The 19,284-nt window shown below is 37.9% G+C and overlaps 1 protein-coding gene across 3 annotated transcripts in view; it reads right to left on the bottom strand.

Annotated features, from left to right (window-relative positions):
- CTNNA3 (catenin alpha 3) overlaps positions 1–19,284 on the bottom strand; it is a 509,885-nt gene that overhangs the window by 87,014 nt on the left and 403,587 nt on the right. For all 3 annotated transcript variants that reach the window (XM_040606308.1, XM_040606309.1, XM_040606311.1), the window contains one exon: positions 11,093–11,244. In XM_040606308.1, coding sequence (XP_040462242.1) covers positions 11,093–11,244 — 152 coding nt within the window. The remainder of the gene's footprint in view (positions 1–11,092; positions 11,245–19,284) is intronic.

Raw genomic sequence — 19,284 nt, 5'->3', positions numbered from 1 at the left:
CACTCCTGTGAATTGTAAAGCTAGTACATTCTTCACATGCATGGTACAATTCCATACACCAAAAAAACCCAACCCCCCCAGACAAAATCAACAATACAGCAGCAACACTATCAGATAGGATGATCTTTTCATTCAGGAAAAAACAACTCCCTTCATGCAAATCTTTTCTGCAGTTAAAAGGCAACTAGGGTGAGTCACCTGCTTTCTGATCTGTGAGTTTCCTATAAACGGCAGGAGCAAACAAGCAGTGAAGCCTGGGATGGTAAGCTGTAAGATGCAAGGCTTAAGGCTGTATTAATGAAATGGAACAGCCAAGGGGAAAGGGAAGACTAAGTTCAGGCAGACACAAGTTTAGGTTTCACCTCTGCTGCGGACTGGCTCCATTTCAGAAAAAAAGCGATTAGTCTGCAAACACCAACACTGGCAAATGAAGCAACAATTTGTTCTGGTGCTGCTCTACTTAAAATCTGGTTAAGTTCTATTTTTGGCTTCACTTATGAAGCTGACAAGTTTGTTTTATTTGTTGGCCACTGACCAGTCAGACTGAGATTTGTTCTTATACAGGTTCAGGGCACTGGTGAGATCTGACTTCATCATCACTTCAAGCATGTAACTGTGCTACAAGGCATTTACTTTTGCTTGCTGTGGTTAGCTCTTCCTCACTGAAACAGTAAACATTCAGCTCTGTTCTTTGTCTCATACTTGCTTTTTTACACATTTGGAATCCAACTTTCACAAACCCACAAAGATTTTCAGAGTGTATTTGACAGAACAATCCTGTGGGGTCAGCAAAACTCACAGACATAGCATGGCATGCCACGCCATGTTCAGGTGGGATGACAGACTGGTTTCTCACTAAGGCAAAAGGGACCGATTCCCATTCTGATAACACATCACAACACAAAGAATGTAGAGTTGTCTGACATCTGCTTATCTGATTTCCTCAATGAGCAAATTACTGATTATGGAGAAAGTAAAAGGCAGGCGTTGGTATGATTAATACAATTCATATCGGTGGAAGCATAATGGATGTCAGTGATTCAGCTTGCTCTGATGCCCATTACTGCGGTCAAGCATGTGGCCCTCACTGCAAGACTACGTACAGTCAGCCAGTGGATTTCAGTGCCCCTGGAAGAACGATGATATTCCCCTACCTGTGCTGGACATGATCCCATGCAGCTGCTCTGGGTGCAAAGGGGCTAACGAAGGCAATCATATGCTGACAAAGCCATTCTCAGGGACACGTAACTGCACTTGTGTGCATCCCCAAGGTGCCACTGCCTCACTCTAGACCAGAGGTCCTCAAACTTTTTAAACAGGGGGCCGGCACGCAGATGCAGTGGCAGGCAGCCATCTGCAGCTGCTTGTTTTTCACCCCCAGCCCCCGGCAGGGGGTTCTGTAACTACCAGGGGCCGGACTGAGGACCCTGGGGGGCCGTATCCGGCCTGTGGGCTGTAGTTTGAGGACCCCCGGTCTACTGGCAGTTCTTTATTTTCAGTACTTCATATGGATCTGCTTTGCTGTATCGTAACATAAAAGTTATTACTATTTTTGTAATGTACCACTGTAACAAATTTCAGGATATTTAAAGGCTAATCAAATTGGCACACGTGATCATTTCTCAAGCACTATTTCATGCTGGACTGTGCCTAGGAAAAAGGAAGGTCCCTATTTTCACAAAGATTTCTGTCCAACTTGCTGAATAATTGGATTTTCTTGTATTTTCTACACCCATTTTATGCAGCCTACTTCATGGAGACCAGGATAACAAGGCACTTGGAGTCACAAACTAATTTTATGTTAATGTTACTGCTCTATTTCCTAATAACTAAACTACTTGCTATAGTGAACAGCAAATCCCAGAGGTTCTCAAGTAATTAGTATCTGGTTTGTCAACCTCTAGAGAATCTTTTCAGGTAAGCAGTACTTAAAAATGCCATCTTCCATTTATCATGCCCAGTGGAGGATTTTTTTAAAATTCTCTAAAGAATCTTCTTTCAAGCTTTCTGTTTTTTCTGAGTCAGGTTCCGTGTTATTACTATGTCTGCTTGCTTGGTATGTCCACCTGCCTTCATCAACTCTGCATTCCAACTCCACAAGCAAACTTTCAAGAAAATAATCTAGCATGATTCAAGTTCCCAACCATGTTCAAAACAAAACAAAAACCAAAAAAACAGGAAGACATCATTAACAGCAAAACCTGAACTCAAATATACCTATGGAATACTAAGGAATTATAAAACATAAACCAAAGAACTATTTAGGGTTAAGTAAACAAATAACTCCTCCTATACCTTTTGCGCTGTCACACTGCTTCATCAGCAAGGACATGCATGACCAGATCTTCTACTGTTACACCAACGTCAAAGCACAGAATGACACAGACCACAGCACTGCTACTCCATTCTTGTGACAACAAAACTGAGATCACAATCTAGCACACAGATTATTATGTTTTTGAAGTCTGATTACATATTGAATATATTTGTAATGTACCTCACTGCTTTTCTGCATCGTGCTAAAGAGTCCATCCTAGCAGTTAAATAATTCCACAGTGAAAATCACGGCAATTGAGAAATTTCAACTAGGCCATGGACTGTACAGATGATTATGATCAGTAAAAGGGATCTGCGGCCAGATTTACACTGAGCAATGAAGGTCTCTGAGCCAGAACTGGCATTAGCATTGACAGGGGCGATTTCAGAATCAGAAACATAGCCTGAGCTATTAACACTACCGAGAGACTGCAATCTCCATTTCCAGGCTTGCATTTCTCATACTCCAGTGAACCATGTGGCAGGATGCATATTTTAATAGAGTATCTGTGATTTCTAACACTTTTTCTGTGCCTTCCAGACTTAGCTACAGAAATTGTCTTCCCCTTTTAATAAATAATATTCATTCCACTTCTCTGGGAATGTAATTTGTATTAGACAGTAAGCACCAAATGGCAAGGAGGAATACACATCACTTTTCCTTGCTGTATGGAAAAAAAACCCTCAGTGAAGATTTTAATGTTCCAGCAAAAATACTGCCTTGTGCTTAATTTTCCAGTAAGTCGCTAAACTAGAGCTACCAAATCATTCTGGAAAGTTGTTTTCCTGAAAGGGAGGGATAACTTTGTGAACAATTAGAAACATAAACATATGTGACACAGTTGCAGTCTAATTTAATCTCCAAAATGGGAAGAACTGAAATTTGAAGTACTATGTAAGTCAAAATTTTTCACATCATCCATTTCTGTACAAAGCATACTGGCTTCCCTGACCGAACCAGTAACCCCAGCACTAAGTGACTTTGATGGTGAGCCATGTAGCAATTTGCTACTGCAAAGTTCTTAACTCACAGCCTTGTATGATGCCTATGGCTGTATAGCTTGGGCAGAAGACAATGCAGATTCGCCAGGATGGATAATTGCACATGTATTTTGTAACTGATAGTATGCAGCTGACACTTTCACCACTGGTCCCAGTATCAGCTTTTCTAAAATCACTCACTGTTTTTACCTATATATACCTGCAAAGCCTTTTCCCCCTCCCTTCCTTTTTTCAAAACCAACACAATTTCACATTAGCTGACACTTTACCAACTGGAAATCTAAAGCAGATTTTTAACTGGAAAAAGTATAAAAAAAGAGAAGATGGTTCATACAGTCATGTACTGAATACAAAGAAGCAGGCATAAAAACAGGAAACAATGGTAACTATTATAGTCTAGTAGACGCATGCAATATAGCAAGCAGCTTGCTTTTCTAAGTAAGATTCAGCACACACTATTGCTTTGTTTGCCCCATCAGTTCTCCATTACCACTAATAAGTAAAATTAAAAATCAGACAGTAAAGTCAGCCTTGGCTTGACAGGGCCCTAGATAATACTCTGCTTTCAACAGGAGGTGGGCCAGATGATCTCCTGAGGTCACTTCCTTCCATGATCCCCTATAGATGTTTCTCTTCTCCTTCCTCTCTCCATCAAGAGTGTGAGACAAGTAGCAAGGCTCAGTTAACCATAATATTTCTGACAAAAAGAGTAACACTGAATAGCACTACAAGAACTTCAAATAATGAATAAAAGTAATAAATGTTAACATATAGTAACTACACTTGAACATGCTACTATCCAAGTGGTGAGTTCCTGGCACTTAAGTACATACTTCCATTTAGTCATATCTAGACACCTGGATGGCACATGTCAGCTGCTGCTTTGGAGGGGAAAGAAAATCTTCACCATCAGACAAGTATGCAAGATGTAGCCTCACAATGTCAAGTGCTTTCTCATATGCTTATACATGGAATTAGAGGAATCTACTCCTCCAACATATATATATAAAGCAATATGAAAATTCTACATATTCTTGCTCAGAAGGGGGCATCTGCTTTTGGTACCCCTATACTACAGGACGATTTCTCTGTATAATAATGATAGAGTGCATGGATGTAAAAGGACAGTTCTGGAATTGCACGTATTGGGATGAAGAAGGCATCTGTTTTCCTACCCACTATTCATTTTATGTGTAAAAAGAACTCAGAGTCTACAATCAGAAATCTCCCTGCAAAAACTGAGCGAATGGCTGGAGCACAGGAGCAGGGGCAGCAGTCAGAAGGATGTACAATGAACCAAAAAGTTAAAACTTGTCAGTCTGCAAGTATAGGAATGTAGAAGCACAGAACTCAGGCAGTTTCCCTTATCTTAAATAAAACCCCCCAAATATCTATCATTCCCCAACTACCTTGCTCATTCTAATTCTCTAATACAATGGTTTAAGCAAAGAGGACCTGAATATGTGGGAGGACAAGGGCCATCCTTCCTTGGGTAAATAACAACGTATCTGTTCTTTGGCTTCCACTCCACTGTCGAAGATTAAAAAGGTGAGCATCCGCTTATTCCTCTTTGGTCTCCCTCCCTTTACCTGAGATGTGAACACATCATCTGTTTTTAAAATCAATAAATTAATCTTCTTTTGTGGAAACACTGCAACTCTTAAGAACACATACTTGTTACAGCAATTGTGGCAACTCCAAACTCTAAAGATACTTCTTAGGTAGCAATCTGCGCACATATTCAGAAAAAACAGGATGCAGCATTTAAGGAAAATAAAAGGGTGGGTTTTAATTACAGTTACACTGCTGAGCACCTTTTTGCTCTTTAAAGCAACAAAACCAGCAACACTATTACACAGAGAACCACACTGTTTGTCTGATTTGTCAAAGATACTGAAGGCCTTAAACTAATGAAACTGGCAGAAAATAAGACCTTTGAGAGTTTTTTATATGGTACATAAATATGAAATACAAGCAAAATGGTATGTGTAGTTGTTTGCCAGAAAACAGAAATCAGCTTTATTTATTTGGGAACACAAACTGACCTGGTACTAAATGGAGATTAGCATTAAAAAAAAAGTCAGGATATTACATTGAAATGTGTGCAGACTGTGTTGCAAAACTGTTGCAGTACAGAGCATTTTGTTAAGACATCAGCAAGGCAAAGTAATAATAATAATGCCTGAGTTTACGATGCTAATACAGATGTAAATATAAACAAATACATATTTCTACAGTATGAGATCGCTTCCCAGGTACACTGTAGTGTAAAAAACATAGGACTTCTTGGAAAATATATATGTAGATGAATCAAGGTATGAAATGTAATCTATGTGGGATAGCGCTCTGAGTTCAGTTTTCTCCATAATAGTACCTCAAGGTTGGTGATCCTGACTCAAGATGTTAAAAAGCCAGTATGGCAGCGACAAATAGCTGCCAGAAGCTTTTACTTGCCAGTATGCATATTTGATCACGGCACCAAACAGTTTTAACTCACTTCTTATTTGGTGTCAGCAGCAAAACCATAACATTCCCCAGTAACACCTTTCATGTGACTCAGGATAAAAACCTGGAAAAGGTCTCCAGGTATCCTTAACAAAACAGACACTTCTAGGCTCTTTTTTAAAGAACATCAGATATATCCTTTTTCAGGCACACTGCATCTAGATGTATCAACCTTTGGATGACAGAACTGAAGTTGACAAGGAACTGAGGGAAGGAAAGGTCAGCTCTGACCTACTTAGGTCAGAAATGCCAAGAAAGTGATGAGAAGTGCAGGTCCAACTGGCTTGCTAATTACCGCTGCAGAAGCTCTTCCTCTTGTGCAATTGGCATAGGATTTAAAAATGAAGAAAAAAGGTATTTAACAAACTTCCCAATATGTATTTGTAATAAGCCAGCATCAGTCAATTTCAGACCAACAACAAACAATGAAGTTTACCAAGACTATATAAATTGTTCTTTTTCTTTCTTCCTCCCCACACACAAAGTTTTAGGGCTCTTCTGAAAAAAAAAATAACCCATCATAAGACTGCAGTAAATGTTTTTGGTTTTTTTTCTCAAATGCTTCCCTGCTTTGCTTTCTCTAGATTTAAAACAGAGGTTCAATTCATGTGTGCTATTACCTGCATCTGACAAGTTCTAACTCATTCCTACTATAGAAGTAGAAACATGTAGAAACCCCTGCATGTGTAGGATAATTCTGACATTAGTAAAAGCAAAGGCAGAATTTAAACCAGACGTTTGTTAACTGGCTGAAAGAGAAACAGGATGACAGGAAAGTTTTTACCAATTGCTATCTTCCTTTCCAAGAAGTCCATGTTCTGAAAATTCCTGTAACTTTGCTGGATGCAAGAGATCAAAGTCTGCTGTGATGTCTGTTACTGAGAGAAATCATGTGTATTGAAGAGCTCACAAGCTCTGTTATGGACAAACTCCTACATTTCTTCAAAACAGAATGAAAAACTAACGAGAATTTGCAACCAACACAACAAGAGAAAAAGGGAACCCATTCCAAGGGTATTCTGAGGTAGCCAAAAAATTTTTAAAAGACTCATGCGGTAGACATCTGAATGTGTAGCTAAACCAAGTTTGATTTTGCAAAGGAAATTAAAACCCACAATAAATAACTATTAGCTAAAGAAACAGGAAGGTAAGGAATCCAACAGGGATGTAGGGAGGATCTAGCTGAAATAAAACTATATAGGTATTACAGAAAACCAAAATGAATACTTTGCCTCAGTTTTCAGGGAAGACCGGGTGGAGATCATGTACAACACGGTGCAAAGAATGGCTGCTCAAGGGTAATAAGGGAGCAATGTGCAAAAAAACAAAAACAAAAAAAAAAAAAAACAAAAAACAAAACAAAAAAAAAAACCCACTCAAAAAGCCAAACACCATAAACTCTGAGGGAACCTAAAGTCTCCATGCCAGAATTCTGAAAGAAACAGCACACAGAACACAAATTCAGCAGAAAGGATTTTTAAGAAATGAATCACAATGATGCATTGTATCAGGTAAGAACTACAATCTCAATATACATTTTCCACCTCTCATAAAATTAGGGAACACGGGTTCCTCATTCACTGCTTTCATGAACATGAAAGTAGTAAAAGCATTTTTAATAAAGTCTATATGAAGATTTTTCCCTCTTCTTCCTCTCTGGAAAACTGGTAGCAGTTCACTTGTTTATCCTCCAATAAAAACAAAGAATTCTATGAAACTTCGACTTTGTGGATTCTCTTCCACTGTTCTTGTATTTCTGTTAGGATGACTTTATTACTGCTTCAGCTATCAGCAGTTATTACTCATTTGAAGCCATTACCACTTTCCACTGTGTTTAATATCCTAATGGGATATTATTAGCTGTTATTTCAACCCAGCTGTCTCATATTCTTCAACAAATTATACTTTCATATAGAAGCTCCTTTTCTTAAAAAAGAAGTTCTGGCATCAGCCTTAACTTTATGCAACATTCAATATGTATTGTCTCAAAAAACATCAACCTGTTTCCTTTGACTTTTCCATATATGCCACATGGCAGAATTCTTGTGTTTAAGTCTAGTCTCTACTCTAATCTATTTCCATAGCAGCAATCTTCTAATTAAAACACTCCCCAGATAATGCCCAAATGTTTCTGTGCAAAATCAAGCTCCCAAAGCCTCTACAATTTAACAAAAATCAGATGCTTCAAGAGTCAAAAAAGGACTGAGGAATGTAGACGCTAATAAGCACAAGCAGCTATACTCCCTGGATCAAATGTCTGCTAATTTCAGATCAACAGCTATCACTGGATGAATTAATCCTTGTGAGTGAAACAATGAAAAGCATCTTAAGAGAAGCATCCTGCAGCTCCAGATGCATGTCTATTGCAGCTCATCAGTGCAGCACACCCTCTGCTATTTAGCTGCTTTCAAGTGTTACTCACAGTATACCTGTAGGACTGGAATAAATGTTTTATTTATCTGTGGTTAAGCTTGAACATTGAAAAGTATATCTGATCATTTGCATTAACAATAGTTATTTGGCAGCATTTTACAGTTAGGAACTCTATTTTTAAAAACATTCTCTGTGTAATTAAATACTTGAAATGCTTCCTGAAGAACTGATCTGGAGTGTTTCTGCTTCTACTTTGATGTTGAAGAATTGTCCCCTGTGAATCAGCATCTTTGTTCATTTACACTTCCCAACTACATTTTAATCAACAATTTCTCTCCCTGATTCAGTCTTGCAACTGTCTGTAATCAGCAACGTGTTGCTCTTTGGCACTGTATCAGTAAGCCCCTGTAAGTTGGCCACAGAACACTTTTATTTCCTCACCTTGGCTGCTGTGGTTAACAGCAAAGATCCGAATAACCATCAGAGTTACTAAAGCTTCTTACAGGCAAATTAAAATGAAACTGCTATTGTCTGGAATGTATCTACTTAGGACTGCAAATACAACCTTACTCAAAAAATGAATGCCAGGTTTTCCTCAGCACACTCTCTGTGCTGGAAGTCAGTACCTCTTAAAGGATGGTGAAGTAGCTGACTCATTTCACCAAATCTCAAAAAAACTCTCTCATGACAGTGTCTGAATAGTAGTGTTCATTAAGTAGAAAGCTGCACATGTCCTTTTTAATGAATTATTTTTTTTTAACCTGAGCTTTTGTCAGGACTCTGTAATTGCTGGGCTGTTGAATACATTCAATCATAGTTGAATACAAGCAACACTGATTTCTAAGGCAAATACATACATTGTTTAAGATAATGGGAGTTTCAGTACAGGTGGAGGCAGGCTTTTGTCCCATTGGACATAACTTCTTCAATTCAGAGGAGGAGGAGGAGTATCTCCTCATTGCTACTCACAGCTTCAGGTACAACCAACCAATTTCTGATACTTTTTTTTCTTGCCTTGTTAAAGAGCAAAAGCAGAAGATGGCACCAATAGAAATCCTCATCTTAATACTTCCCATTTAGGTCTTGTGCAGTGACTCGTAATTTTAGATGCACTATGCACTTACATAGTACAAATACACTGTATGCTTACTATGCATTATACATATGTACAGTCTCTTGAGATTAAGGTACTTCCCCCTCATGCTTCAAAAAGAAGTATAGGGGAGATACACTTCTCTTTTTTGAGTGACTGTCCACACACATACACACACCACAGAGGACTGTAACAAAGTACACTCAGAGCTTCCTGCAGAGTAGTGTCTGTGTCCTCATAGAAACCGACTGAAGCTTTTTTACACTCCTCAGTGTATTTCCCAAAGATTAAAAACTCCATAAAGCGACAGTCAGTCATGATCATCCGGAGTTCAAGCCCAAGAAGGCTGGATGTACAGAAGACTCAGATCTCACTGAGGAACAGATAGGAACAACTGTGTAATCTTAAAAAAAACCAAGAGTCCCTGAGTCACTAAGGGCAAGCAGGATGAACAATGCAGGCATTAAATGAGGCTTATTTTAAAGATTTTGCACATTTGAATTTCTGTTGAAACTGTTTGACTTACACACTGCAATATGTTAACTCACTAATATTTTTCCATATTAGAATGACAGAACCATAATATTGTTTGCGTTGGAAGGGACCTTTAAAGGTCATCTACTCCAACCCTCCTGCAATAAGTAGAGACATCTTCAATTAGATCAGATTGCTCAGAGCCCTGTCCAACCTGACCTCAAACATATCCAGGTATGGGGCATCTACTACGTCCCTGGGCAACCTGTTCCAGTGTTTCACCACGCTCACTGTAAAACATTTCCTACTTATATCTACTCTGAATCTGTCCTCTTTTAGTTTAAAACCATCGCACCCCTTGTTCTACCCAAACAGGCTCTGCTAAAAAGTCTGTCCCTATTTTTCTTACAAGCCCTCCTTTAAATATTGAAAGGTTGTAATAAGGTCTCCCCAGAGCCTTCTCCAAGCTGAACCCCAACCCTTTCAGCCTGTCTCTGTAAGACAAGTGGTCCAGCCCTGTGATCATTTTTGTGGCCCTCCTGTGGACTGCTCCAACAGAACCTTTCCTGTGTTGAAGGTTCCTGAGTTGGATGCAGGACTCCTGGTGGGGTCTCACCAGAGCAGAGCAGAGGGGCAGAATCACCTCCTTTGACCTGCTGGTCATGCTAGCCTTCAATATGTTTTTATATTTGAAAGAGAAGAGGAATCTGTTTCTTACTTTTTTCTCAACTGAACATGAAAATGCAGAAGACAAATTTACATTTGAAAAGTGTATCTCCATTTCATCTGACAAAATTCTGTTTCAAATTTTAAAAATAAGCTGTTTTGAAACATTTCTTGAACTTCAGGAAGAACATTAGGATAAGTACATTGATTGTGACTGCATAAGATTTATAGAAATCAGGCTGTTCAGTCTTCCGCTGTGAAGCTGACAAAACTTCAACAAGAGATTATCAGAATCACCTGAATATACTCTACAGTCCACCTAATAAAATTAAGGTTGAAGAGCTGTAAGCAGATTTGGGTTTGTAGCCGCAAGTTTGTAATGCATGAAGTAAATTAAGATCTTTATCAACCAAATATAAATAAACATTTTTGAAGAACAAAACATGTTTTATGTAACACTGTGATCTGGTACTCAACACAATTCTAGCCTTCCAAGTTATAAACACTGGTGTTTCACTGTAATCCAAATTTCCCAGATCAGTTCAACCTGAGTATGACCTATGGGGCATTGTTCACATGCAGAGCTCTACATTTTCCTGAAAACACCCTGATGTCCTGAACTATCTTAGACATGAGTAATAAATGAACAAACAAATAACTTACCCGAATCATCATGACTGAGCATCTGATATTATGAATTGTATCATACACCTTCTTAGAGATGTCCACAAACTGGTTATCATCAAATGAATGCACTGTGCTCTTGCTTAAACTCTCCAATGCAATATTTACTTGACTAATAAACTCTGGAATCACTATGTGAAAAACAAAACACGAACAAAATTCAGTGAGCATAAAAAGTATAAACCAGGTAATTGTTCTTTCTAGCAAATTGCCTCACATTAATACTTTTTAAAATAAAGTTTTAGTCATAGTAATAACATGGTTAGTTTTAATTGGGAACACATTTGTAATTTTTATCATGGTGATAAAAATACACTTGCTGGGCATGTAGGCTGAGGATGGTTATAAAGTGCAACAACGAAAAAGAAAGTTTTAAAATGGGAGTTGGGGAAGCAGCTGTAAACCCTTGCCAGTGATTCCAGTAGTAATTTTAGCCAAAGAATAAGGATGAATAATGTAGCTCAAAGCTGGAACTACTATTCCACAAAGTCCTACTGTGTCAGAATCTTCTTTCAGTCTGAACGGAGACAAAACTACCAAAAGATTGATGCTTATTCTTTAAATTAAAAAGTCCCACAACTGTAACCTGGAATTACTGAGACAGTTTACCTTGTATGATTGAATTAAATAAACTGTAAATTTTGAGTCAGTTTGATATTATCCTGTGCTTCACCCAGAATGTCCTGGGAATTTTCTTCTGGTACTCCATGGCCTTATTTTGAGTCATGACCTGGTACCACCATATCTCCCTTGATCCTTCACATCAATTTGAAGCGAAGGAAACCCAACCCACGAATCCACCACACACAGAAGGACCTCAAAAAGTACAGACTAAACTAATTTGCAACAACTCATTTCCTATCACTTGTAGACTGAAGACAGAAAACAGGTAAAGGGATAGAACTAAACTTCTGTAATATTCAATATGGATAACATACACCTTGTGGAAAAGAAGCTTTTCTCATGCAATGTGTTGGTTTCAAATACAAGTAAAGTATGTGTTCCATCTTTTCCTCCACAGCTGCTCACTGTGTAATTCATGAATTCTCACCACAGGAAAGCACCACTACCTATAACTTAAGTATGAATCATTTCAGGCAAAATTTTGAAGTATATAATAATTTTTTACACAAAACTTCAGCTAAAGTCTTCTGAATTAGAAAATCTGGTAACATATAATTGAAATATTAGGAAAGATGCTACAATAATGCTTTAATACCTAGCTTTACTTGGAGAAACAAACATAACCCTTGGAAACATTTAAATTCACTGCTAAATTACCATTAACTTCACTGCATTTGAGCTCAGCTGTTTCTAGAGTGCAGAACAGTTACTTATGTGTCAGTTCTCAGAAATAAAAAAAAATCAGTTAATTCAGTGGTGGTGGGAAGGTTCATTTTCTTCTGTAAAAGAGGCCTCCAGAAGTGTGAGACAAGTAGATGCCATTTAATTTGAAAAATGGGATATCTGAAATCCTTTCTTCCATCTTCAGATTATCACTTGAATTACCTTGCCTTCTGAAAGGTCAGTGGGAAGAACAGATTTCTTAAATTATATGGAAAAAAGACAAGACACATTTTTCATTAGCAACCAAACGGAATAATTCGGGAGAACAAGTGCCTATTTATTCAGAGCTTTTTGAAAAAAAAAAAAAAATACTCATCATGTGAGGTAATTCACAATTTCTTCTCTGTATGCCTTTTCATTTTCTTCGATGCTCATCAGCATAGCTTAAGTCTTATCGTGCTTGTCTAGTTTTGTCTAGCACTGAGAAAGCCACACAGTAAAAGGAATACATGCTTGAACTCTGCCCTCCTGAGGATGCTTTTTCATGCTTCATCCTGCAATTGTATACCATGTTAGACTGAACTAATCTCAAATTAATTAATGAGAATTAAAGATTTACTTTAAGGATGTCCTTCATCTTTCAGCAACAAGTTCAGATGAGTCCTCTTGTGGTAGCATAGGCAGAGAGTTGTGGCAAGTGGGGTGTATCTCAAGTATTTTATTATCCCCCATAATCTGATCACCTATCATGAAAGTCAGTGTGATGGGTATAGACAGTTTGCTTTCAGAGGATTTAAGTAGTATTTGAGTTGCAGGAATTCAGCTAAAGTGAGGCCTAAACCAAGTATGGTAGAAGATTAAAACTACAGCTACCACTTCACTGCATGGTAATACTAGAGTAAATAAGAAATCTAGTTAAACTGCACAGTATTTATGCAGTACTACTTTATATAATTTCGCTGTCTGAGAACAAAGAATAGTTTGTGCTCTTTGTGATTTAAAAATAAGCATTTGCAAATTTCTTCTGGAGTGGCATCTAAGAATTTCAGGTAGTAAGAACAGTATATTCTGGTAACCTAATTTTACTGCAAACCATTATGTCAATTCTTAATGTCATTTCAATTCAAAATGGTATACAAAGAATTAATACAAACATCAAATAAAAACCATCTAAGCTAAGGCCACTGTGTTGGCCAGGGCATAACATCTGGAATGCAAGGGCTTCTTCTGGAAGAAGCTTGAGTTACACCACCCAAGGCATGCAATTTAGAACGGAATACACTGTTTCATGACTGATGGAGAAATCTTCATTAGATGTGTTTAAAAATACATTTAAATAAGAATATAATTACTGCAAAGGAATATTATTCTGTATTCACTAAAAAAGACTGAACTGAGTAACATGAACAGTTTTTTGAAATTCCAATCGTTTATGATTGTGCTACAAATCCACATAATACTATCCTAATATGAACATCAAGCTGTTTCTGAATTTGATTTCACTATGGTACAGACACTTAATTTCAAGCCTATACTTTTGTGATACACTGTTAAATGGTGAAACTTAATTATAATATGTATCAGATGACTTGCCAAGACATACACACACACACATATATATATATGTATGTATATTTGAAAAGAGTACCAGAGCTTTGTGACTGTGTGTGTTTGATACACCCCTTCTACTTCAAACAGAAGTACAAGGGATATGCGTTCAAATTACCAGGTTTTGGTAACAAATTTACAGGCTATATGCAGGGAAAGGGATTAACTTGTTTTTTTTACTTCTAACACATGAAACAGCTCATGTTCCTCTGCCAATCTCAATCCTAGGAAAATATATGAGAGAAAAGATCTCTGAATCACCCACTGTGCCCATTCCCCCTTGACTATTTAGAGCATAAAGAACTATAGATGGTCTTTCTGGGATTTGGTATTTCATGCTAAGGTTTTTGCATACTGAAAGTGTAGTACAATATGAAGTAGCCAAGGCAGAAGCCTGTTGTGTGTAAAAGAAGTTGCATACTAAATGCAAAATATAATTAGTATTTCCTTTTCTTAAATCCAGACATATACATACTAGAATAGTGAAACCAGAAAGAGTTTATAAGCATTTTGCAACACTGTAAGCACCTGAAAAGTTGTAAGACTACTAGCATAACCAACAAGCATCTAGTACCACAGCTAAGCATATATATAAATATATATTAATTGCCTAGAAAATTATGTTTGTATATAAATACATATATATTTATTTATAAAATATGCATAAGTTTACACATATATTTATACGTAATCTATGCTGAATATACGACAGCAGTTTTTTGGTATTACAACTTTACAGACAACAAATCTAAGATTGTTAAGAGTTAACTGTCCTGAATATGAGAAATGATTATGAGTGAGACCTAATTATCAGCAGTGTATATTATTAATGAATGGCAATCCCGTAAACTGCTGCTTTTAAGTTTAGAGAAGGCCCTAATTTATCCCTCTTTTAAACACATCCATGACGGTGACTCAACTCCCTACCTGGGAACCACACAGATATTTTCATTTGTTCCATGACAATTTAAATAAATGCAAAGTCACTGTTACTCTGTAAGCAGACTTGGCGAGTACGGGTACGGGTGATTGCTTATGACTTTGGAATCTGTGAGCCTCTGGACTTTTCCCTACTGAAGCTCTCTCTCCACAGTCCTTGCACAGCCTGGCAAATGCATTTAACAATGCAGCTGGGAATTAAGGCAGTACCTGCAATTAAATACCACAGTTCAAGACTTCAGTGGCGACTTAAAGGGACCTTTTTCCTCTCACTGCACAAATGTCCAGCAGAAAACACAGAGAGACGTGGGTTTGGCTTTGACAGGGTAGAGGTATTTCCCTGTATGAGGTATTAGAGGCAGGTCACACCTTCCCAAAGAGCAGAAAGATACTTTGAGATCATACAAATAGTCCACATTTTTTAAAGCTCTATACCTACTACATTTTGCTGCCACACTCAAGGACAGACTGCCCATGAGATCTCAGATGAGAAAGACACTTCCCTCTAATTCATCCTGGTGAAGAATTTCAGATTTATTTTTTTTATTTTTTTCTTTTGCATTTCTTAGCAGACTGTGGACCATGTGGGCCTGTCTTACCTCATCATTTCCCTGCTACTGCAGGGCCTTTATGTGCTGTGGAAACATCCACTCCTGCTGAACTAAGTTCAGGAGAAAAAGAGCAGAACACCATGGCCACCTTTAGCCTAACTGAAGTCACTGGGCTTCATTTAAGAGGCACCTTCACTAAACAGAATGTCTTGTGATACAGGTAAGCTAAGACTAGTAAATACTCTAAGCCTGTATCCAATGAAGAAAAGCACAATTACTCTTCGCAAATTAATTTCATGGGGCACACAGAGGCTTCAGTTTACCTTCAGTCCAGCTGCAGGCTACCTCCACAAACTTCCACATGCGTGTCCTCACTTCAAAACTACTGATCATATAGAGCAACATGTTAACAAAGTTCAATGCACTGAAGCAGTTAAAGACTTCAACATTTGGCTGCCAAACTACTTTTGAGGTGGTTCAGTGTTCCAGTCCAACTTGCCACCAGGCTAGATAGTTGACATGCTAGTACTGGTACAAGGAACATGGTAGGAAAAGGCAGACGGGGCAGCCAGGCACCACTGCCGTCAAGAAAAGATGCATTTGGATCTGTTTAAAATTACTCTGCATTGCAGCCTGTATTTCCATTACTAGAATTTGCTACCACAGACTTCTAATGAAATTCCTCTTCACTGGCTTTGTTATATCCAAGGCCAAAGTTCTGCCAGCAAGAACAAGAAGCCAACTAACACATCACACAATTTCTAAAGGCTGCTGAACAAACACTCCTGAATTGGGATTGTTCAAATATACTGAATAGACACAGGAAACACCACACAAAACGTTAAGAGGAAATGGAGGTCTTCCTATGGGGCAGTTCCTTCATCGTATGTTAAGAGAGACTATCTGAACAGAGAACAGCCTTTCAGTAATGTAGGTGAGGAAGAGAAATCCTACCTAAAGAGAGCTGAATAAAAACATCAACAAAAAAAAATCTCTTAAATTTGGTTGTTTCTCGTGAATAAGCATTATGCTATATCCTGCTTAAGCTAGAGAACGGTGTTTATCAGCAAAAAACCTGAACCACTCCGATTTCTGTGAGTATTACTACATGCTGGGGTTTGTTAACTTTATGTTTAGTACAATAATTCCTATGAAATCTGAAGTAAAATGAATATGCTTAACAAAGTATATAAAGAGATATTTTGGGGTAAGTAAGACTATTTTAGCGTTCAAAAAAGACTGGCCTTTGAAAAGGTCATTTAGAAGATAAAGTCATTTAAGAGCACTCAGAAAGAATTACCTCTTTTGAACTAAAATAGAAATCTTATTAAGGTTGATCTGGAGAGAAGTACTGAAAAGACGACAGAATTCACTTCATGCAATTAATTTCACAACTGTATTAAGAATCTACCTATTTGGGAAACAGACACCCTGGAACATGGAACGTATTCTTATTCCATGTGCAATACAACCCCAGTTTTGGCTAAGGTTTTATACATTAACGTTGCCATGACTAAAGAGTGGGCTTCCTCACATACTCATGAATGCTGAGACTACCTGCAGGCTGACAAGTCTGCTTATTCCATGTTTATTGTTACATCCCAGAAACCACTTGTAAGCATTACCCTGGCCTACGCCCTAAGCTTGTAACTCTTAGTACACCTTCTCCTTTCCTTGATGACAATTCATCAAGATAGGAGGATAATACTGGGCATCTTCAGAAGATGCCCAAAGCATTCAGGCTTCATCCAACAAAAAAGGAATTCCAGAAAACAATCTGCTGCTGGGGGTATGGTGAATTTATTTGTAAATGTACATACTGTATCATTATCAGACGCGTTCCATATAAACATTGTGTCTGTAAGCACAATGATTTTTTTAAAAAGAAAAAAACCTGCAAAATTATTTTTTCACTTATCTGATAGATTACAATTTTTGAGTCTTTGAAGACTGGCTTAATTTATTTTCTTGAGTATGACTGTAACACTTTCTCTACCACTTTAAACTCCACCTCTGAAACTTTCTATTCAACTGCATCACTGCCGTTATGTACACACATGCATACTCTCGTATCTACATAAGGAAAAAAAAGGAAAAAATGTGAAGGATATTACAATCTCTTTGTCTTACTGCTTGCAACTGAACAAACAGGAAAATGAAACCTGTTCTAAATCAGTGGGAAGAGAATTAGCAGTCCACAAGAATGGAGGATAATCCAGAGGGATGTTAAGATGTTTCTAGCACTTGACTCTATTATCAAACAATACTGGTGCAGTAACAGGCTACTCTCACTGATTTTTTTGCTAATTTTATGTCAGCATACACAAGGCACTCTTATTTTTAATACTTGGTATCTGATTTCATTTCCAATTAAAAACTTACAGTGGGTAGGATGTGGAAAGTTACTGTTTTCATTTGCGGGATAAAGAAGATGGTTAATTTAATTTAAGCATGTAGAAGTGCTGGGGAAAGCTAGCTAGAACAGTAAAATCAACAGCACCACTGCCTCTGTAACCATCTCGCAAGAAGATGTAGGCTTCTATTTGATTGCTGCTTGGCCTCCACCTGCCCAGGTTAAACAAACCCTCAGTGTCTCCCTCTCCCCACAGGTCACCTGCTCCAGACCCTGGCCATCCTAAAAGCCTTTTTTTCCAGAAACCTTTTCCCTAGCATTTCTGAATTTAGCAAAGCCTATTTTGGAAAGTGTACAGTGAGTATCTTCCTGTTTCCAAAAGGCACATTCTCCGATTTTTCCCACCTTCCTTTTTGCATTCTTATTATTATCAATACATCATCTTTCTTCCATGTTTGGCATACTACCATTAAGTATTATTTTCTGAAATCTAGCTTCCCGTTCCTAAAAAACAAGCATATCAAACCCAAGCCCCCCAGGACATCTAAGACCAATGAAAACAGGTCTATTACTTGCAGTCATCTTGTAGAATAGATCACTAAACACTTCTGACTTCAAACCTGAGAATCAGTTTCAGGAAATTATTTTAAGCCTCCCTCAACACCAAGAATAAAGTTACTGGGAAAACACTAATAGTCTGACACAAGGAATGCAAACTGGCAGCTTCAGGTCAGGAAAGAAGTTATGAAATTGCTCAAAATAAAAAACATAAAACAAAACAAGCTGTTGAAATATCTATGGCTTCTCCCAAATGTTTTTGTTGATCAGGAGGGGCATCAACTGTCTACTGCCTAACCTAGCTGTCAAGTTCTGAGTATTCCATGAGAGAAGCGTGGCTGCTGCTTTATATTGCTTTGGAAGGGTGAAGGTTTCTGCAATGAATTTTTTAAACAATGCCCAAGGTACACACCTTCTAATCTGCTGACTGAAGTCATCTACCTTTTAATTTTTAATTCCTGACAGTAATCATAAAGGAGCATGAGTGACAGATGGTTGTATATCCCTGCATGAAACTCCATGATGAATGCCCTAAAATTGATGGATGTATTACTTACATTTTGTTGGCTATCTATTGAATTACTCCAAAACTACTCTAGCTGAAGTTGTTTAATAGCACTGGGTAAACCCAGGAGATGGTCTGGTGTTCTCATCAACTGTGAGTCAAAACAAAGTCAACGGAAAACAAAATGTTTCAGAGACGACTTTGTACAGAGCTGGTAGCGGTGAGACTCTGGTAGAAAACAGAACCTGGTCCCCAGCACTTAAGGAGAAGCTCTGTTTACAGAAATATCTATTCAGCATATAATGCATTCAATGCCACTTCTCCAAATACTGCCATGAATGGTAATGCTGAGAGACTTACTGAGATCCAA

Source organism: Falco naumanni, chromosome 9 (assembly GCF_017639655.2).
Source record: "Falco naumanni isolate bFalNau1 chromosome 9, bFalNau1.pat, whole genome shotgun sequence".
In the NCBI taxonomy this organism is placed as follows: domain Eukaryota; kingdom Metazoa; phylum Chordata; class Aves; order Falconiformes; family Falconidae; genus Falco; species Falco naumanni.
Note: the sequence above shows the minus strand (reverse complement) of the source record. Positions and strands in the feature narration are given on the sequence as shown.